The sequence below is a fragment of the Camellia sinensis genome, chromosome 4 (assembly GCF_055761805.1).
Source record: "Camellia sinensis isolate YWXY chromosome 4, ASM5576180v1, whole genome shotgun sequence".
Taxonomy (NCBI): domain Eukaryota; kingdom Viridiplantae; phylum Streptophyta; class Magnoliopsida; order Ericales; family Theaceae; genus Camellia; species Camellia sinensis.
In genome coordinates this window covers 49,443,267-49,466,381 of record NC_138964.1, presented here as the reverse complement: position 1 = coordinate 49,466,381, position 23,115 = coordinate 49,443,267, and the positions used below count along the sequence as shown (strand labels likewise).

Sequence of the window (23,115 nt, the reverse complement as noted above, 5' to 3'; positions counted from 1 at the left end):
GGTCCCGCCATTAATGATGTGATGTTTTGGTCTTGGAGTTGTTTTTTTTTTTTTTTACTTTTTTAATGCATTAGTGCTATTAGTGGTGATGTTTTTAGTGAGATGAATCATTGTTGTTCAAAAAAATATTCGTAAGGATAAAAAGGAAAATGAGTGAGAGCACTAATTAGTGCTACCATTAATGATGTGGTAGTGGGCTCCACCATGAATGATTTGATGTTTTGACCTTGGTGTTGTATTTTTTTTCTTTTTTTATTGAGTGCCATGTCATTAGTGATCTTTTTAGAGCTCAAAAATTAGTGGTTTCTATCATTGTTGGGATAAAAATATTAATAAAATACCTTAAATATGATAATTAAGATTTGATAGATTAAATATTTAAATAATAAGACTTATTAGAATATAAGAATATCTTATGACTAATTGAGATACAAACACTTAAAAAAAAATTTCTAATAAATCTCCCATAAATTAATCACATTTATTTTTAAAAAAATAATAAATAATAATTATTATTAAGATGTATTAATTTATTTTAAAAAAATAAATAAAAGAGTTTTTTATTTTTATTTTTTATTATAACATATAGCATCACTAATAGGATTGTAGGGTTTAGTGGTTTTTGCTTCGCCTCCCTCGTCTCTGTCACCGAAAGCCCAAACTAAGCCTCTGGTTTTAGAGAGAGAAAGAGAGCTGGATACAGGTGCTTGTAGAGAGAGAAACAAGCTGTCACATGTTCTAGAGAGAGAGAGAGAGAGAGACAGAGAGAGAGAGAGAGAGAGAGAGAGGGGTTTTTTGGGTACAAAATCTGAAGATCTCTATTGTACTCAATTACTGAGACCTCTCTTATGATGGCTGAAACTCTGATCACACCCAATTCACACCCAGATGAGTCATCGGACCCTCCGGCTCCGCCGTCAATCGAATCTATGTTCAGCAGAAAAGTCGATTTCCACCCAGCGAAGAAGCCATTCTCTGGATTCAGCAATGGCAGCGGAGGGTTTCGGTTGGAGACTCTGAACCCAACTACTATCTCGGATCCACGGAGGCTCGGTGCGTCGGGCCAGGGCAGTGGTCAATCGGGTCTGGTTGGGAAGAAACCAGATGGGTCGGAGTTTTTGGATGTTGGGTTGGATCCTGAGCTCAGTTTTGGGATTACTTTTCGGAGAATTGTGAGTAGTTGTTCAGTTGATATGTATATATATGTGTGTTGTGTTTTTGGAAATTTCTGCTTTGTATTGTTCTATATATGGAATGACAGTCTTTTGCACTTTGTTCTAGATTTTGATTGGTTTAGTTTGTTGTTAATTTCTATACATTTTTCGCTGTTTGTATTGTATTTTGTATACTTTTTCAGGTTTTTGTTTGTTTGTTGAGATTGGGTAGTTTGCTAGTTTTTCAATTAGATTGTTTTTCTTTAAAATTCTTTCTCTAATTATTGGATTTGCTTATAGATTAGGCTTTGGTTGATGGATGCTTTAGTTCGTGTTTTATTTTAATTTTTTTTCAAGGGTTTATTGTGGATTTGCTATATAGTTTGATTTGGCTTATTTGTATAATCAGGCATTACATTATTAATTTGTAGGTGTTTGATTATTTATATAATTGTATATTTACATTTACTTTTATTAGTTTGAACTTTGTTGAATGTTGACTTGGTTTGAAGTTATCGGTATGCTTAACTATGAGGATGGTATGCATAACTTACAGGGTGCAGGACTGGAAAATCTTGGAAATACTTGTTTTCTCAATTCGGTTATACAATGCCTCACATATACGGAACCTTTAGCCGCATATTTACAAAGTGGGAAGCATCAAAATTCTTGTGAGTTTCTATCACCATCTCTCCCCTCATCTTGCACACAATTTACTAGATGAATTGCACTCATGATCCTGTGATGCTATATTTTCATGTTCATTATATATTTCCAGAAAAATTTCTAAAGTTGGATGAACAATTGGTGATTCAAACCTTGATTGAAATGATCTAGGACAAACCCTCCCTGAGCTTGGCTCAACCTTAAGTACCCTGAATGCAAAATGGACAAAGACACAACCACTTGTCTTCTAATATGTGTATGTCCTTGACACAAGTACATTTTATTTTCTCATTGGTGGATTGTTTAGGTAAATATGTGTTCGCATGATGGATTTAAGTTTATGCACGAGTTTCATAAAATTGGACATGTATGCTTAAACTTGAACTTGAATCAACCCATCTTTTATAAAACCCAGAACTTGGGCAGGCAACCCTGCCCGTTTTGTCTTCTCATTCTCTTCCCCCAATGACCATGCCCATCCCCTAAATTGGCTGTAGATATTCATAAGCATTTTAGAGTACTCACCAATGCACTGCAACCGTATGCCAATCAAATAGATATTAATATGCTCCCAACCCTTAGAATCAATACTTGCTTGTCGAAGATGCATATGTAGGCAATCCAAAATTTTCAACGTTGAAACAACTTATTGAGTTGGAAGAACAGTACACATTTAGTAATTGTCTTTAATCTTCGTGCAATTTTTGCCAGAACAAGTAAATCAGTGGTGGAGTTAAGATTTTTTTTTTTCCTGGAGTTAATCAGCAACTAATTGATTATGCTAAATTTTAGTTTATATGAAATATATCAATGCTAACTTTGCCACAATCTTATATATGTACATCCACTATCATAGAAAATGATGGAAAACAAAACCCTATCATACAAAATTAATTCACTAAAAATTAAAACTAAACAATTGATTTCTACAAAAATTACTTCATTTCAAAGAATTGATGAATTGAAAAATTAAATTATTATTAATGAAGTTTTAGTTCAAGTTTTGTATACTTATATCTTCATAACAAGTGAAAAAGATGTCAATCACAAAGATGTAAACTCCTTTTAAGAATTATTTATCTCATGATGTGGGATATGCGACTTGAAAGTTCACTTAAAGAGATGCTTCTGAATATGATTTTAAGCTTAGTTTCATAGTTTAGGAATTTGATTCACTACTATTATTGGATGTTAACCATTGACTGGAAAAGAAAAATCCTGAAATATTAAGAGAATGCTAAATTGGCACCTATTCTTTTGAAAATTTCACTAAGGTCATCTGACTCCACTCAAGAGCATGTAGCTTTGCTTCTGAAGTCAATAATGAGAAAACCTTTACAATTTGTAACTAATTATTGACTTTGTATCTACACAAGGAGAGAGTATTACAATTACCTCAAGGGTATCTTACTATAACCTCAAATGTGCTTAATACTATCCTTTCTTTTTGTTTATTTGTGTGTATTTTTTTTCTTGTTTTAGTATTTCTCAAAGGGGATAAATTCTTTATTATTTTCTCGAAAAGGGCTAAGGATTTACCCCAAATTTGCTGTGTGGATAAAGTGAAAATTTGCACTCCATTTTGAGTTTCCCACACTACAATTTGAGTGTTCTTTAAAATTCCAAAATGTTTGGAGAAATGGATTTGGTAAAATGATAATGGACTGCTAATAGGTCTGCCGTTATTTTTCTCTTTTTATATTTTAAAGGTTTTTTTTGGTTGTATATAATATATGGTCTTCATTTTTTTAATGTTGATTCCTATATCTAGAATATTTGTTTGTATTAATATTAGTATTCTATTCTTGATACCTTAATTTATTTTTTCAATCGATTCATGAAGGTCGTACTGCTGGATTTTGTGCTTTGTGCGCTATACAGAAGCATGTTAGCCGTGCCCTACAATTAACTGGGAGAAGCTTAGCACCAAAGGATCTTGTCTCAAACTTGCGGTGTATCCTTATATTGTTTTATTGTGAATCACTTGCTTGAATTTCTGTTAAAGTTGCAAGGTATTTATTTATTTATTTAAAATTTTAAGCTTTATACATTTGAATGTATTCATTATCTGCTTTACCCCCTGTAGATGGCAAAGAGGTTTTGACACGAGAAAATTTTTTATGCACTGTGGGTGTTGAGTTAGAGTTTGAACATTGTGGAAGCAATTTTCCCTTTCTCTTTTATTGAAATTGTGCCGATGCATGTTTCTTTTTCATAACAATATAAGGAAAATATGAATTTTTGTATACAAACTAAGGTTTTAGGTAGCTCAGAAATCAAATTTTGCATCATTATAATTTTACCTTGCATCTAGGATTCAAGGAATTTGGACACTAACTGGTAGTGTGAGGACACATTTCCCGCATAGCTTCTATGAGTCGTAAGTTAAAAAATTGTTCACAACCCCCTCCTCTCCAAAAAAAAAAAAAGGCTAATGAACCCAGCCACCACATGGGTATTTTCTTTTTCTTTTTTGTAGTTTTTAGAATTTGGAATCCTTGACCACATATTAGGCATATCTCGGAACTTTCGAAATGCCAGACAGGAGGATGCTCATGAGTACATGGTAAATTTGCTGGAGTCAATGCACAAATGTTGCTTACCTGCAGGAATACCAAGTGAATCACCTAGTGCTTACGAGAAAAGCTTGGTTCACAAGATCTTTGGTGGTCGCCTCCGTAGCCAGGTAAACATTTTTTCTTGTATGCCTGTTTCTGGAACACGTTGCCTTTGGAAATAACCATGAATTTCATTGTTATATAATTACTGACAATAATCTAGAAGAAGTTTTTGATGGATTTGCTTACAATAATAGAGAAATCTATTAGGATTTGAGACTCTAGCTGTTTTCTTCATTAATAGTCTTGTTTTTATTTTCAGGTGAAATGCATGCAATGCTCTTTCTGCTCCAACAAGTTCGATCCATTCTTAGATTTAAGTCTTGAAATCAACAAGGCAGAATCGTTGCACAAGGCACTCATGCATTTTACTGCCAAGGAATATTTAGATGGAGGAGAGAGACAGTACCAATGTCAAAGGTGCAAGCAAAAAGTAAAGGCTCTCAAACAGCTCTCAATTCACAAGGCCCCTTATGTTCTTGCCATCCACCTAAAGCGGTTTGGTACATATCAACCCGGGCAAAAGATTGACAAGAAAGTTCTGTTTGGTCCCACATTGGACTTAAAACCTTTTGTCACTGCTCCCTATGTAAGTGAACTTTTTATTGATGCCTGCTATAACACTCATAGCTTGTATAGGTATAGTGGGGAACCAATTTGTTTAGTTGTAACCAAATTTCCAAATTTTGAATTTTCGATGCCTCCATTTTCTATTAATCTGGAGAGTTTATTGATTTGAACATGTTGTGTCCACAAATTTGATATTGTCATTGACAATCAAATGGATTTTACGTTTTTTAAATCAACAAAAATTGGAATGGTTTCAAGTGTACTAGCTGCCAAATGCCAATAGAAAACGGTCTTGAGAGGATATTACACATACATAACAGGATTTAACTTTTTGTATAGAACATTGGCAAATGTGGAAACATGAATCAAATTAGAAGCATAATGGGGAATGACTTGAAAACTTTCACCTGCTTATGCATTTACCAGGCATTTTCACTTGGTTTTTGATACATTTTCTTTCCAACATTTTATTCCAGTTACCCACATGTGTTGGTTTTATGGCAGGGCAAGCAATGTGATAGTGGCTTCTGGAACATGTATTGTGTGTGGTGACTTTCTGCCATGTTCAATCTCAGATGATAGATTTATTACGCTCAAAACTCATCTGCATGTGTAACACTGGAGTTACCAAATGGATGAAATGATAAATTGCTAATAATTAAAAAATCTGGTAACCAGATTTTATAAATAGCCAGTTGGATAAAAATTCCTGATGGACCTACAATTTTTATTGATCTAGAAACCAAATCTGTTGTATATGCTTGGTAAATCTCTTAGTTAGCATTGGTACCAATTTGATGAGAGATTGATAGCTCCATGTGTTTTGTGCCATGGCTAATTCTTTGATTGTACTTGACAGGATGGAGATTTAAAGTATACTCTTTATGGTGTTCTTGTTCATGCCGGTTGGAGCACACATTCTGGCCATTATTACTGCTTTGTTCGCACATCAAGTGGCATGTGGTACTCCCTTGATGATCATCAGGTATTAGTTCTATCTGTCTGTTTGTTGGTGTCTTTTTGAAAGTTTGTTTGGACATACTCCATGACAATTTGGAGCTTTCATCTCTTAATGGTTTCACTTTGAACAGTGTACTTGTTCTTTAAAATGCTGCATTGGTCGAAAAGGGATATTTTTTTATTGCCATGTTTCCTAGATTTGTTTTGCTAGACCTTACAAGGTCATGTGGCGTCAATTAGGATATAAACTAGCTATCATGTTGTATCAAGATATTTGTTTGCAGCCAAAAGACCATTTTTACGTACTTTACCTTTCTTCAACTCATAGATGGCATGATACAAGTTTACTTGATCCTCCGGTTAGCTTAGCTCCCTTTGTGTACGATTTATGTTGCTAGACTGGGAAAGATTACCCATTGCTTTGATTAACAGTGTCCCAATACAGAACTGTGGAATTCTTGTTTAATAAAAAATAAAATAAAATGATAAAATAGATCTTTCTCTCAGACAAGCCATAGAGTGGATATTAACTATGCCACGAATAGCTGAGGAATACATAACTCTTTGGATCTATGAACTAGAAACGACTTGTCCTTATTGTTTTATTATTGCAGTTTTAACCACCATGCCTTTGGTTCAAATCTCAGGACGAAGCCAAATCTAACAGTTACTAGGCAATCTGAAAATACAATACACACCTAGCACAAAAAACCCCTTCTGGGCTCATAACACAACAGCCATGGTTTTACTACCCACCCTTTGTGTTCACAAATAAATTCTTCTCTTTGTAAATCCCTTTTTCCCCTGTGTACGAAGAAATTTTTTCATCTCTTGGTTTTCTATTATTAATTTGTTGATTATGATTTTCTAACATCATTTGAGTTTGGTGATCATGCGAAATTAATTTAGGAAGATGCTTAAAGTTAGATCATTCGAATTATCTCTCTTAACTCATCATGCAATACTCATGGAATTATGGCAAGATGCAAAATTGAGCAATATAAAAAAGTATCACACGATTCTAGTTACAAGCTGATGTTGACACTATATCTTAAGCCATACTATATGAGATAAATCGAACAATACATATAATTATTGTACGATTCTAACGACATTGCATAATACATATCTGTCTCAAACTAGCCACCTTGATAAGTTTGTTGCTATATGCCCTGCCAATTTCTTTAGAGGGGACTTATTCATATTTTTATTACCATTTTGCCCTAGCACAAAATGCCTATTTTATCTTTATCCCTAACCACTAAAACTCTACCTCTACCTCTACCTCTACCTCTACCTCACTCCCACATCAACCATTAGTTGCTCTGGCCTTTCCCCTGCCCTTCCCCTTGTTTTAGCAACCATCTCCCGCCCATCCCTAGCTCTTTCCCACCCTCACCCGCCCTTTCCCATCCCATCCTCGGCACCTACCCCACCACTTTCCTCCTTCCGCCCTCTCTCTCTCTCTCTCTCTCTTAGTTGGAGGGGAGGCCGTCAAAGGGTGGAGAGGACTAGGGTGGCACATGGAGGGTGGGGGCTACGAAAGTGACGGGGAGTTGAAAGAGGCTGATGGAGGACGGGGAAGGGATGCTAATGGTGGTGCTAGAGGTGGGAAGGGGTTGTGGGGTGGCGGTCGGAGCTGCTGAGGGGCAGGGGGATGGTTGTTGGAGCTGGTGGTAGTGGGTTGTGTGTGGGGTGGGTAGGATTAGGGTTTGCTAATGGATCTTTTGGTATTAAGTGGGGTGTCTAAAGAAAAATAAAAAAAAAATCAAAATTTGTTGGTGGGTGCTCTAAGAAATTTGGTGAAGCTATTAGCAACACTCCCTTGATAAAATGATTTACTTTGGCGTGACCTTACTACACTTGGTTGAGTTTGTTAATGATTTCCTAGAAATGTGATTTGGTAGGACTTTAAATTGCAATGTTGCCACAACGTTACCCCTAACCAAACTTTATTTGTTGATTCTAAAGCATCAATCGATTCATATCTCCACTTAGTTTCACCCAAGCTTCAATCTGGTCATGGATAGATAACCTAGCTTCACATCCACTAACAGTGACAGTTACCCTATGCAGATTCACTTTTGCCATGGCTCTGGTGGGTTCCCTTAATCAAGCCACTACCTATTTGATGGGAATGGCTATTGCACAAAATGAACTCTCAATTATTCCACGGATCCTATTTCTATTTTTGTGAAGAACTCATGACCAAGGGAATTCTTTCTTGTACAAATGTTACTTTGAACTTGGAATGAGTATGAAAACATTGACTACACTTTAATCTTTTAAGTTGTTTTGTTGGACACAACGTTAAGTTGGACTCATATATAGTAGCCTTGTCTCTGCGCTCAAAATTGACTATACTTTTATCTTTTAAGTTAGTTTGAGAATACTGCCCGATGATGAACATGAGAGATCGTTCGAAACTTTTGAATTGCCCACTTTTATTCAAAATTGGATGAACTTATATATACTTTAGCCTAGTCAAACACCTTAACAACCTTTTTCTAGACCAATCGAGCCTTAATAGACCTCTAGGGTTCAAATTCTTTTCGAAACCCCTTTCATGTGTTACGATCCTAAAAACGGATTTTGTTTTTGCATGACATGTTATGTGAAGAACTCTGCAAATTTCAAAATTGGCTAATATTTAGTAAAGGCAAAATGGATGCTTTATGTAGTATATTGGACAACATAGATTGTCACACCCTCAATTTTTAAAGATCAATTAGGCGGAAACACATTAACTTGGTGACAAAGCGTTTGGTCTTGGGGGTGTGCTCTCTCCAAGTTTCATGGATCGAAACCTTATGGTCATGTTTGATTCACAATACTAATAGTGAGGTATTAATAATCCTATAAAATTAGTGTGGTATTAACTATCCCACCCCTACCCCATTACTAATTATCCTACAAATTTGTTGGATTAATTATCCATTGGATTAATAGTCCTAAACCAAATGTCAAAACAAACATAGGATGGTTGGGCCCACGGATTAATAATCCTAATCCCATACTTTAATCCTTCCAATCAAACATGCCCTTTAGGTGCTAACAATTCCTTGGGGCCATTGGATTGGGGAAAACCCTTGAATTAATCATGGTGCACTTGCGGGAAACTCCTTGTTGAGGACTTGTGCACTCCTAGGATAATAGTCCGGTTTTGATCCAGACACACCGTGCCAATAAAAAAAAAAAAACAAACCTAAGCATGAGGTTTTAAGTAAAAACTCCCTTTATTACTTAGTTCATTCTCCAAATCCCTTTCCATAGCCAATTCTCATTCAATTATGATATTTAGGTTTGTCTCGTAAAACTTGCCCAATGGCCTTAAATTGTATGAGGCTGGAAAAATGTATTTTTCCTTTATAAGAGCCTAAATGAACTTTAGATGACAAAACAAGTGTTTTGATAAAATTCAGCTTGCATTAGGAAGCGTGCCATCTGATAGATTTTGAAATAATTTGCCCTTTAAGTTCAAAAACTCTAGTGTTCTCTCACGTACTAAACACATTCTTACTTGGCGGCCAAACTAATAAAATGAAGTACATCATGCAATAATGGAAATAAATGTTTAAGTTATAGACCCGAAATTAATTAATACAATAATCCAACAAAAGGTGTAAAGGCACGCAGGCCCAATTAATGTAGGGTTTGAACTTAACATGACAAACTACGTCCCAATGCTCATGCCGGAGGGTGTCCATTCTACACAATGCAGGGGGGTGAGTATTGAGTATTGACACTCACCCGACAGTAATCTCATTTCTTACTAAGTAAACATTTTAGTGTCGTGACAAATAAATTATGTAATGGAATGTCCAATTTTTGAATTAACTTAAATCTTATTAAGTCCATCTTATTTAATTAACTCGCTAGAATAATTAAATAATGGAAAGAATCCGAAATCAATAACCGCCAATAGGGCTTCAATAACCTGCCAACAGGGCAAAAAATTTAGCCTCGCCAACACATACCATATCCACGCTATAAATAAGTGCATACTAGGTCCTACATTGATCTCACCCCATGCTCCTTGTGAGCTACATGTTAGAAAATCCACACCACCCTCAAATGGTTTGATCCACTATCTCCTGAAGCTTATTGGCAATACTGGCTATAAGCCTATAACCCAGGCCACGCTTGTAAAATCAATAATACTAGGACTCGACTGAAAATCAACCGAGTACAAAAAAACTCCAAACTTGGTTATTTAACACTCACTCACAAATTTACCTTTACACTTGGAATATTTTTCAAACTTGGCCATTTTCTCAAAATTTTCTCCTTTGTCAATACCCTTAAGGATCAAATCTCAATTATGCCCCCAAGGCATAATTAACCTAAATGCCCTTAAGGCACAAATTACTAAGATGCTCTGAAGGACTAAATTACCAAATTGCCCTCAAGGCATAAATTATCAAAATGCCTTCAAGGTATCATTTACCATCTATGAAGCACGGACACGTCCCTGAGGCTTGCGTATTAGTGTCGGACACGTGTCGGACACGGACACGGACACGCGTACGACACGCTGTTGACACGTGTCCGACACTCTCCCCTGCGTGTCCCCCTTTTTTCAGAATTTTTCAGAGTCGAACACGAGGTTGGACACGCGAGGACACGATTCAGACACGCAGGTGGGTGGATCGAAGAAGCCCTAGAACTGTTGGAGAGGAGAAAGAGAGAGAGCCAGAGACAGAGACTGATCGAGGGAAGAGAGAGAGAGGGAGATAGGTCGAGGGAAGAGAGAGACGGATTGAGGACAGAGAGAAGAAACCTAACCTGTTCGTCTTCCTCGTCTCCCTCTCTGCGCCTCGATCGACCATCGATCGCCCTCGTTTGACCCTCGTTTGACCATCGATCGACCATCGACCTCGTCTCCCTCTCTGCGCATCGTTTGACCCTCTCTGCTCTCTCTCTCTCTCTCTCGCTAAAATTTTCGACGCAACAGCTATATACGTTATATACTAACAATATATATACATATATATATATATATTTATATACTAATAATAAATTATATACTAATAATAAATAATATAAATAAATAAATAATATAACCCTAACCTTTCTTTTGGTCTTAAATAATATAAATAAATACAAATAATATATTTATTTTTTAATTTTACATATAATAAATAAAATTAGTATATATTTTTTAATTTTGAATATAATAAATAAAATAAATAAATAAAAATAAATACAAATAGTATATATATTTTAATTTTACATATAATATATAAATAAAATTATATATATTAAACGTGTCCCCAACGTGTCGTGTCCCCCATTTTTTGAAAAATTGCGTGTCCGCGTGTCCGTGTCGTGTCCGTATCGTGTCCCGTGTCCGTGTCCGTGCTACTTAGTTTACCATTATATCCCAATTAACCACAAGTTAATTTCTTATATGATAAATTCAAGAATTTCACCCAAATTACTTTTAATGGATTATTTTACCCTTAAGTGGCCAAAATCACCATTTAGCCCTTATAGTCTCTAAATTCATTAAATAATCCAACAAATCCACAAAAGTAACTTAAACCTAAAAATAATCGTAAGAACATATTTACTCAAGAAACAAGCAAGCAAAACTAGTTTGAAAAATATGAAAAAAAATAGCAAAACTCAACTAAATCAAACCATGTTTTTAATTAGGCTATTTAACCCCATGATTAGTCTAACTACATTATTTTTCTCAAATTTTCAACACTTCTAAGATTTCACAAAATTCTAAAGTTGTCCAAAAATTATGTTCTTTACATCAAAAGTCTTAGAATATGGCATAGACAACACCTTTTGATATTTGAGTAAAAAGCCTCAAATGTTTCTCGTACCCAATTCTTTCTTTGTTTTCGCACTCTCTTTTACATGTTTATGTAAATATATGTATTAAATATTAGGGTTTGTGATATAGAAGAGGGAAAAGCCAATTTGCAGAGCAAGGGCGTCAATGAATCAATGATGAACCCCTTGCATTGAAGGTTGGCAACAGCAGAAACATTGCGATTCTCCGTGCCTTTCAAACATAAACTTTCATTTTGATTATGGCCTTGAACAAATCGCTACATGCCATATTTCTTTTTCGTCTTTCTGTTTTTTGTGAGTCTAAACTCAATAGTTTTCTTTGATTTGGTTTTTTCATTTACTTTTTCTTTACGATCTCATCTGTTTTTTTTCCCCTTATTTTCTTCATAATTTTTTTTACTATTGTCAGATTTTCTGTTGTTTTGCTTGATTTTCTCCTCTACCAAAGAGGATCTGTGTATTGAAATCCTATATGTTTTTTGATGGATTACACAGATAGATACGATTTGTTACCCGTATTATGACTATAGAATATTGATGATATGATTTTGTTGACGTTGTTTGAATTTATGAACATCATATGATTTTTCAGCCGCAAAAGAATTAACCAAAAAATTATGAGTTAAATTATTTGAAAAATATTATTTATAAAATTATTGGAATCAGTAAAATTATTTAATTTTCAAATATCATAAAATTAAATGAAACATGACAATATTATATTCTAAATTTATGAAATCAACAAACTAAAACACTTGTCAAGCTTAGAATATGAAAATCTAAGTAACTCAAAAACTAATTCAAAGTGCTATAAACTAACATGTGTATTTCATGGATCTAAATAAAAACAATTTAAAACATGTTTTTCATACCAAATCATGCCATTAATTCATGAAATCAAATGATTAACTTGAAATAAACCTTCGCATGTTGTTCTAAGAAGAAAATGAGAAAACCCCTACCTCTTTGAAGCTTTAAGCAACTAAGCAACAAACGAAAGAGGTTGAAAGAGAGAGATGCTCCAAGAACTTAACTTCTTCATGTTAGTGTCTTCAAGCCAAGGCCAAAAATCACTCAACACTCACTAATAATCTTATCAAATTGTTTATAAAAGGAACATAGCTCACTAATGCTCACAAACACAACAAAAATCCCGAAGGTTGGACAATATTGGATCTTTAATGCACACTAATGGTGATTTAATGGAGAAAATTGAGAGAGATTGGGAGAGGGTGAAGCACTGCTAAGAGGAGAGTAAATGGGGAAGAAATTAATTCCTTCTCTCAAAACTAAATTCTTAACAATTCTAAACTAGCCCTAGTTTAACCCTAGGTTAGTGGTTAGTTCACCAACTCAAATTACATCCATATGTCAAAATACCATCATGAAAACATCTTTAATCTAAACCATTCATAAAAAAATCTGATTTTTATACATTTATATACAATATATACATAAAGCTAGTCAAAGCCCATGTGACCCCATTTCCCAAATTGTGAAAGGAAGAAAAGAGTAAGTAAATATTAAGGTTTTGTCCACTCCAAATAAACTCACATGCATTGCTTAGAGAAAATGGAGGGCTGGTTTTATTGCTGAATAGAGGGGGTGTTTTGTGTAATTAGTGCTTACAGTTTTCCTTGTTCACCGAACATCTCAATTTCCATGTAAACTAGAATTTCACGAAATTCACAGGGTCAACTAAAACAAATAAAATATACATAAATAACGTAGGAATGATAATTATAGGACCCAAAGGATCCGTCTTTCAAATCTCAAACTAGATCAGACTAGCATGCACACGTAGCGAGAAAAACTATGCACTGGAATTCTCAATTCACCACAATGTCTACAAATTGCTAATGTGTTAACATATTAACATCTAATACCGGCCTGGAGAGTCCATCTCTCGACTCTCGTACCGGTTTGGTTCTAAGTGCATGCAAATCGAGACGGTTGTTGTGTTACTTTTCTTGGCGAACAATTAAATTCGAATTTGATAGGATTGACCCTATGATCATATTAACATCATACACTAGACCCGGAGAGTCTGCCCCTTAGGTCTTAGGTTGGCTCGGGATTTGGTGTATGCAAGTCAAGATGATCGGTTGCACAAAAAAAGTATTCGACGAAGGTTTAAATTGAAGTACTTGGACTCCACTAGGGACTTTATTATAAGTTATCTGGCCCTCTAATACAACAATTAAAAGTTCAAATTTACCCTGTCATTACATAGATGAACTTTGCGAATTTCAAAATTGGTCAATGATTGGCTGGTTTGGCATCCCATTTATGTTGTGTTATAGTATATTTGTGGATGAATTTATTTTGTTTTTATGGATGCTTTATTAACTGTGGCGGATGGTTTTTTTTCTTGTGTGTTTTGTATGGATGCGCTGAACACGGAGCCTGTTAAAATAGATTTGTGATTGTAGTTTTTGGTCCCTTCTCCCTAATACCTTAATGTTTTGTACCCAAGTTCCCAAGCTAAGTTATTTGGTTATGATGAGTGGAGTCATTGTAGGTTCTTGGACCTTAAAACCAAGTGGCGCCTCCTAGTTTTGAACCTCCGATTGATGGCCATATAGCTTACGTGGGAATCAATTTTGTGGGCTTCAAAATACGGCTATTTGATTACCAATCGTTGGTTTGGTCCCTTTTCAATATGTGGGTATAAAATGAATGAGATTTCAACTCATTGCGCTTACAATTATATATGATTCTCTCAATTTCTAGTTTTGAATCTCCAATTGATTGTCATATAGCCTACATGGGAATCAATTTTTAGTGGGCTAGTTGATTATCAATTGTTGGTTCAGTCCCTTTTTGATACGTGGCTATAAAATAAATGAGATTTCAAGCCATTGCACTTACAGTTATATATGATTCTCTTAGTTTCAACTGGGCTGCTTCAATGTACAGTTAGTTGCTATGTAGCACGGACACGTCTCCGAAGGCAATGTATGGGTGTCGGACACGTGTCGGACACGGACACGCGGTGGACACGTGTCCGACACTCTACCCAACGTGTCCCTTTTCTTTTTTGAATTTTTGTAGCCGGACACTCTTTTGGACACTCTTGGACACGCTGTGGACACGTTATGGACAGAGAGGGAGGGAAACCCTAACCTGTTGAAGACAGACACACAAAGAGAGAGAGAGAGAGAGAGGGTGAAGAATCTGTTGAAATGGAGCTCTAGATCAGGTATGTTCTTCGATTCTTCGAATCTCTTCTTCGATCTTCTTCTTTTCTTCTGTTTTTTTTTTATTTTTCTTCTTTCTTTGTTTCGTCTGCATCGTCAGTGTCGTCTTCCTTGTCAGTGTCGTCTTCCTCGTCTATGTCGTCTCCCTCTCTACTCTCTCGCTATGGTGTTTCAGCCCTCTCCTTTGACTATCGATCACTGCTCTCCCTCTCTCGCTATGGTGTTTCAGCCCCCTCCTTGACTATCGATCGCTATACATTCTATTATATATTATATACTAATAATATATATACATATATATATATATATATATATACTAGCCTATCACCTGTGCTATGCACGGGATAATTATAGATATTTATATTTGCTTTAGATTTCTTTTAATATATAAATTATATTTTTTAAGATTTTTTTATAAAAATAATTTAACAATCTTATCACTAACCATAGTGTATGGAAGAAGTTGGAAAATGTACTGCAGTAACTATACACTAGCCTATCACTCGTGCTATGCACGAGATAATTATAGATATTTATATTTGTTTTAATTTTTTTAATATATAAATTATATTTTTTAAGATTTTTTATAAAAATAATTTAACAATCTTATCACTAATCATAGTGTACAAGAGAATTAAAAAGGCTACTGCAGTAACTATGCACGGGCTGTATCTATAATTATTTGTATGAGGGAATTTTAAATGCTAATCAGGTATTTTGACCAAATCAATAAATGCAGGCATGTGGATTGAAAAAAGTTAATAAATGCTGATCAGGGGATTTTGACCAAATCAATGAATGCTGAGTTTTTTTTTTTTTTTTTTCAAATCAAAAATTTAGAAAATTAAGATTGAGATATTAGAGCTCCCACAAGACTTGGGGTTTAGAAACCCCATTTTCCTTAATATATTTACAATTATCTATATATGTGAATTGCAATTTTTAAATGTCTTTTTTTTTTTTTAAATGTCTTTTTTTTTTCTTTTTTTTATATTATATTAAAGTTTAATATTTTGATAATAATCATATGTGTTGGACTTTTCAAGGAATTAAATGTCTTCTTTTTTTTATTATATTATATTAAAGTTAATATTTTGATAATAATTATATGTGTTAGACTTTTGAAGAAATTTTTTTTTTTATGTTTGTTCTTAATGCATTAAAGTGTTATTATGAGGGATAATAATCATATGTGTTGGGACTTTTCAAGGAATTCATATGTGTTGGATTTCAAAGAATTTTTTTAATGCTTGTACTTAATGCATTAGGATAAGACTTGGGGGTTGGGAGAAGTTAATAAATGCTAAAGTTTTTTTTTTTTTTTTAAATAAAAAACTAAGAAATTTAGATTGGGAGATTGGAGCTCTCACAAGGCTTGGGGTTAAAAACCCCCTTTTGCTTAATATATAGTATAGATAGATATTTATATACTAATAATAATATACACTAACAATAATAGTGTATATATTATATATTAGATATATATTTGAACAAAAATCTTTTTTTTTTCTTTTTTTTCTTCTTTTCCTTTTTTCTATTTTTTAGATATTATTATTTGTTTAAATAAATTATTTTTATTTATAGGAAAATTTTAATTTGTGAATAATATTTGATATTAAAATAAATAGATAATATTTGTATTTTTTAATTTTACATATAATAAAAAAATAAAATTATATATAGTGAACGTGTCCCTAGCATGTCGTGTCCCCTATTTTCTGAAAATTTACGTTTTCCGGTGTCCATGTCGTGTCCGTGTCGTGTCCCGTGTCCGTGTCCGTGCATCATAGGTTAGTTGATTCAAGCCTACAATATCATGTTTCAATCAGTGGCTGTCTGTGTACGAGGTCTACTGTACTTAATGATTCTTTGATATGAACTTCTGAAGGACTAAACTTCAAGGTCACTTCAATCAAATTTAGTTGAAGTGTGTTCTACCTTTTATTGAGCTGTGTCAGCTTAAAATGTGGCTTGTGCTGTAGGAACCTACTCCACATCTTAATTTTCAGTTGCCTAGATAAATGGTCTGATCAGGCCTAAAACTATATGTTGCCTTGATATATGGATTGAAGGACCATAAGACACTCTTTTGTATCAACATATAGTTGGCTGGGGTAAAGTTTACTTGAATGATGCTAGTTGACTTGATATATATTTTTTACTTGGTGGATGGATGATAAATCTGCGTGACTTATCTCTTGCTTATCACCTTGATATGTGATTTAGGTGGTTGAACTTTGAGTCTCAGTCAATCGATGCCTTGTTCAATGGTCTGCAACCTCAACTGTTATGTTGCTTCGAAACAGGGGTTTGAAGGACATAAAAGAATTGCAATTTTGCCTTGAAATGGTGTTGTTGTCTTGATGTATGATTTGAAGTCGCAGACTATTGTTGTGAACTTCGAATTTTATGATCTGATACAGTTTGGACTTTGGAGTAATCGTATATTGTAAAGTTGACTAAATTACTTTGTGCTGGATCTACTTTGTTGTTTGATATAGAAACTTATATGCTCATGTTATGTTTTTGAAGTGTTGACTCCTTTCAAAATATGGTTGGTTAATTTGGATATATGGCATGGTGTTACCTTTTCAAGACATTTCTTTGAGACGTCTGATAAGATCTGAGATTACCTGTTGTGCATGGAAATTCACCGTGAAAGGCAATACACACGACTTTACCCTTGGAATACATTGTACTCGGTTCTAACTAGCTCATTGATTTATTGCGAGTATACACTTCCATGATGCCTGAGTGGATGGTTGTCCTGATTTATGGTTTGCGAAGTCATTAAACTATAATTTTGTTTTAATCATGATTGTCTTGATATATGATTCCCAGGTTTTTGAACTGCATAACCAACAGGATCATTCTTCCTACTTAAAAAATAATATTCATCAAGCATATTTTGATTTGCTGAGTACACCTCAGATGTTGGAGAAATCGTTGCTGCTTTTGTTTCTAGTTTGTAGTCCCCAAACACCCCGTGCTAAGTGCAGACCCCAGTTTGATTCTTTGTGAGGATTGACTATGATTCTAAATTTCTGATGTATTTAAACCAGGTTCGCCAAGTTAGCGAAAAGATGGTTTTGGAGCAGAAGGCCTACATGTTGTTCTATGTTCGAGATAGAAGAAATGTTGCACTGAAGAAGCCCGTTGATGTTATTCAGAAAGAAAGCATGATCATCAATGCCATGAGTCATAAAATGCATTCCAACTCCAGTCAAGGTTTAAAGGAAGCTGTTCAAAATGGTCCAATTGATAAAAGAGTAAATGGTGTGTACTCTTCTGCTGCTGAAAGTAATGCAATCATTGCAGATGGGTTGAAGGAAACCCTCATGAAGGAAACATCTGTTCAGAAAACTAATCCACTGAAGGATCCCCTGTTAGATATTTCATTGAAGGTGCCAGTATCCAAGGATGCAGTAAAGGGGCGAGAATGGTTAACACAATCAGCTCCTATTAAGGGCTCTTCTGATGCTCTTAATAATGCTATGTTGGCAACAACTGGTGGTAAATCTAATGAATTTACTAAGGAGAGAAGTATCAAGGAAGATCTGAGTGATTCGGTTGTGGTAGCGCCTAATCACTGTGGCCCCCAAAATTCGGATACCAAGAAAGATCCAAGTAATGTGGGTGCAAAGTCACCCAAGTATAATGAGGACAGACATACCGAGAAGGATCTGAGTGGCTTGGTTGCCATAACTCCTGACTGCAATGGTTACCATAATTCTTCTGGTGGTGTGTGCATTGCAGACAAGACCTCTGAAAAGGTAATGATTTGGATTTTCTATTCCTCTGTTGTATATTCTTCTTCTCCCTCCTAGTTGAGTATCACACTTTTGTTCATTCTTTTTTATCCAGATTCATAGTGAAGCTCCATTGCAGGATTCTGATGAGAAAGAATCCAAGAAAATTGACCTGTTAAGGTCATTAGATCAGCCAAGCTGTGAAAATAGTCAGGTGGGTATCTGTACTCTTTTGAGACTGCGAACCTCACCGTCAATTTCTTGGTCAAGTCTTAAATGTTTCCCTTTTCTTTTTCATTTCAGGGAAAAGGTTTGTTGAAGGAAAGTACTCTCACCTATAATGGTCTGAGAATGGGAGTTACTGAAACCGTAGAATTGTCAGGCCTGCAAGCCACACATATCTCTTTGCACCAGAAAGCTCTTGATAACAAGTGCCAACAAAAATTGAAAAAGAAGCTTCCGAGGGGTTGGATTACTAGCATGCACCTTGGCTCAAGCATCCTTTTTGGGGCATTCTTAAGCCTGCGGAAGAAGAAACACAAAAAGGTTAAGCGGCGTACTGTCAAGATCAACAATCTCACTCAAAAGCACTTACTGGACAGTGTGTTTGGTTCCACAGATTTAGGACCATCTACGTCTGAGATAACCAGGACACTGTCCCTTGGTTCAGTTCACTCTCAAAGAAAGGTGTTGAAATCCAGACCTAGTAAGAAAGACAATATTCCTGTTCCGAAGAATGTAAAAAGTTCTAATCATGATTTGGTAGAGGGGATCATTGATCGAGACTTCAGAGATAGGCTTGGTCAAAATGGTGCTGTGCTTGCAACGGATAAGCAACCGCAAAGGAACTGTAGCTCTCCTTTGGCCGGAAACCAGTTTGATGCTCGAGGATCTAATGGTTCAAAAGAGAGCAGAGGAAGCTCAGTGCATGATGGTTTAATGAGCATGCTTACCAGAGGTTTAGAGGAGACAATTAGTGAGTGATTATCTGGAAAATCTCTGTCAGCTATTTATTTATTTACATCTAAACCTAATGATTTAAGCCTGACATATACTGCATATCATTTGGCCATTCATGCAGTAATTTGAATTAATCTTTGTTGCTGATTCTTTTTTTCCACTCAAATTTTTTAAATTGCAGTTGCACGTTGGGATGGGATTGAACTGCCCTCATCTCGGATTACAGGATCAAGTGGTGTAGATGCTGCTAGCATTGGGTACATAGGCGATGAATGGTGAGTTGATATGATCCACGTATATTAATTTTTTTCCCTGTTTTTATGAAGTTTCATTAGAATTTTAAAAAAATGTATGATGTCCATTCATTGCAAATGGGGACAGCAATGGTTACAGTCATGTTAGTCAAACCACATATGCTCTCCAACCCTATTCCATCAGTGTTTGGGTTGAAGAATTTCACTGACCCATCCCATAGCTAGTTAATGGGAACCAATTTTAGTTCATCGAAAGTTTTGAAAATTCAATATATAATCCTAGTAACAGTGGATGATATCCATTTGTGAGCTGGCAGGTAATTGGTTTACCAACAGTAAACTAGGTTCTTATCTAAGAAGCACGACACGTGACATGACAAAAATACGACACAGACGTACCGACACGGCAATTTTAGAGAAATGTAGGACACGACACGTGGGGGGACACAAAATATATAATTTTATATATTTATTATATTATATGTCATATATATGAATATATCATTCTAATATCATTCTAAGACAATAAATGAATGCAATATAATACTAATTTCTATAAATTGACATTAATTTCCTTTTGAAAAATGCTATAGGTCTCAAATTTTCTATCAAATAAATGATCAAATGTCTCACATGAGTGTGGGGTTCACAAAATTGCAGACCCCACACCCACGAGAGACATTTGGTCATTTGTTTGATAGAAAATTTGGTACCCCTAGCATCACTCTTTGCTTTTAGCATCGTATTCTAAGTTATTTTGTTCAAACTTATAATTAGTTTCGTGTTTGTCTATCAATGGACACTTGTATTTAAGCAATGAACACGTAAGTCATCTAAGTGTTCAAAAAGTGTCCGAGTTTAAATTTTTTTTAAAAAAAATAGGACACGTTTGGATGACTGTCGGGAAAGTGTCTGATGAGTGTCAGTGTCTGACACGGACACGACACCGACATGTCACTTTTTAGAAGTGACCGTGCTTCTCAAGTTCTTATACTATATGTTCTTGCTTATAAACATGCTGTGAAGCAAGTGTCCACCATCTAAATGAAGAGCAATTTTCATTAAATATTTTTTCTTCAATGAAATTTGATTTTTCAAATGTTCTTTGGTTGGAAATTGTTGGTCTTAACATTCATTAATGTTAAAGGATGTGAAGAGCTTGAGCGCAGAACTGTCAATTACTGATTGTTAAACGGAAAGAGACGAAGGAAAAATATTGTAGGCATGGTCCTTCTAGCTCGATGCTCTCTTTCTAGTCCACCGGTTATAAACAGTAGTATAGACATACACCTGAACTCCATGTTTTGCCAAGTCCTTGATAGTTCATACCTAAAAAGCATGGACCCAGATATATATATATATATATATATATATATATTTATTTGCTATGTATATGAATATAAATTTTGCACACAGATGTAAAGAGGAAACAATGTATATAGGTGTCTTTTTATTTATTTATTTTTCACTTTCCTCGCTAATTGTTTTTTTTTATATATTTTACATTTGACCTTAAATCATTTTCTAAAATTATAAAAAAGAAACTTGCAAAGGTGTCCTTAGGCATATCCAAACATAGGCCATGTGTGTTCGTGAATTGTTCTATTAAAAAAGTAATAATTAAAAAAAATGACACGCCATAAGCTGTGTCCAGTCAGCTTGACTCTGATTTTGGATAAGATCACAGTCTTGCTTCTTTTATTATCTGGTGGCCGAGTGTGAGGGATCATATTATGGGGAGTATTGTACCGTCAGTGGTTAGTATTGACTGTTTACAAGGATTCCATGTCTTTGTATTTTAGTATTTTAGCTTTGATGTCAATGCTCAATTTTTTGCTTTTGTTGTAGATGAACTACTAAATTTCTGTTTCTTTTCGCTAACGAATGATGTAATATTTTTCCACTTCAACAGGGATGAAGAATACGACAAGGGAAAAAGGAAGAAGGTGAGGTGCTCCCAGATAGAATTTGGTGGACCAAATCCATTCCAAGAAATTGCAACGAAGAAGACAAAGTTGAAGAAAGTGAAGACAGACCAGTTCAGCTTTGGAAACCAACCTTTCAGGATATGATTTCACTACATATATATCTCTTCCAATGGAGAGGAAGCTTGATTTGTTGCCCGGTTGTTATATTTTTATGTAGTGATAAAGCTTGAGCAGAGATCGCAATGTGGAATGCATGGTGAGGAATAATTTTGCTTCAAGAGTTTTTTTTTCTTCTTGGTTTTGGTCGTTGGGATGCGAAGAAACTTGGAGATTTGTATTAACAGTTGGTTCTGTGGAAATATTTCAGTAGTTGAAAATTTGTACAAGCTGTGAGAGCTTTCTTATTTATGGGAATGTAACAAGCTGTAAACTGTGGTATGTTTCATTCTAAAGTTTTGTATTAAGACTGGTAAAGAATCATTAACTTTTACCTTTTTAAATTATTATTTTTACATTTTGAAGAGCATTACATCAAGAGGACAGGTTTAACACTAAGCTCATGAATGAGGTTTTACTGGAAAATTTTGTTGATAGGTTAAGGCAAGGCCATTTAAACCATTTGGTACTGTTCACCTACTTGAGAAATTGTACACCCACTTTTTAAGTGAGTAAACAAAATCAAACTTATTCGGGAAATATTACGGTGTGGGTGTGAATTATATACACCTTATAATTAAAAAAAAATTGATTTAACTTTAATTTTTTGAGTCATAATTAAAAAGAAAAAAAAATTGTTATAACTAAATAAAACATGATGTTTAATTAAAGAACTTACAAGTATAATTAAAATAATATTATAATTAAAGAAAAAAATTAGTTATAATTAAATAAAAAAATGACATAATTAAAGATACATATGATATATCTTTTTTAAAGGAGCGCATATTAGAATTTTCCAACTATTTAGATGCCATTGTTTTTACTTGTCCACAAACAATCTAAAATAATAACAATTGAACTTATATTAAAAAATTTTATTTTATTTTATTTAAAAAAATTGTGTTTGATTCTGTGATTGATCGCCGTGGTCCAAAACTTTTTCTTTAGCTTTTCATGTCCTCTTCAAAATAAGAACAAAGTTATCATGATGTACCTACTGCTATGTAATCCAAGAAAGAGAAGGCAAGTTTGCTTATTTTTTAGCTTTTATATTATTAGATTATAATCGTTGTATTTTGTTTTATATAT

At 34.6% G+C, this 23,115-nt stretch overlaps 1 protein-coding gene and 1 non-coding gene across 4 annotated transcripts; both read left to right on the top strand.

Annotated features, from left to right (window-relative positions):
• Positions 1 to 578: 578 nt before the first annotated feature.
• On the top strand, positions 579 to 22,381 carry LOC114282538 (ubiquitin carboxyl-terminal hydrolase 23). Of its 3 annotated transcripts, XM_082924832.1 has the most exons (12): positions 630 to 1,172; positions 1,711 to 1,825; positions 1,933 to 2,076; positions 3,664 to 3,774; positions 4,334 to 4,506; positions 4,701 to 5,027; positions 5,868 to 5,993; positions 18,039 to 18,749; positions 18,841 to 18,939; positions 19,029 to 19,701; positions 19,867 to 19,960; positions 21,852 to 22,381. In XM_082924832.1, exons 3-12 carry the CDS (start codon positions 2,034 to 2,036, stop codon positions 22,009 to 22,011), a joined length of 2,517 nt encoding a protein of 838 aa, XP_082780958.1. In that variant the 5' UTR covers positions 630 to 1,172; positions 1,711 to 1,825; positions 1,933 to 2,033; the 3' UTR covers positions 22,012 to 22,381. The 3 variants fall into 3 exon arrangements, with proteins under 3 accessions (XP_028081042.2, XP_028081043.2, XP_082780958.1); XM_028225241.2 differs by lacking the exon at positions 1,933 to 2,076 and having other exon boundaries at positions 579 to 1,172; XM_028225242.2 differs by lacking the exon at positions 1,933 to 2,076 and having other exon boundaries at positions 582 to 1,172; positions 18,865 to 18,939.
• LOC114282554 (small nucleolar RNA snoR86) lies at positions 11,908 to 12,040 on the top strand. The gene has a single exon (XR_003636280.2). It is a non-coding gene; the product is annotated as a small nucleolar RNA snoR86 (small nucleolar RNA).
• Positions 22,382 to 23,115: the final 734 nt, after the last annotated feature.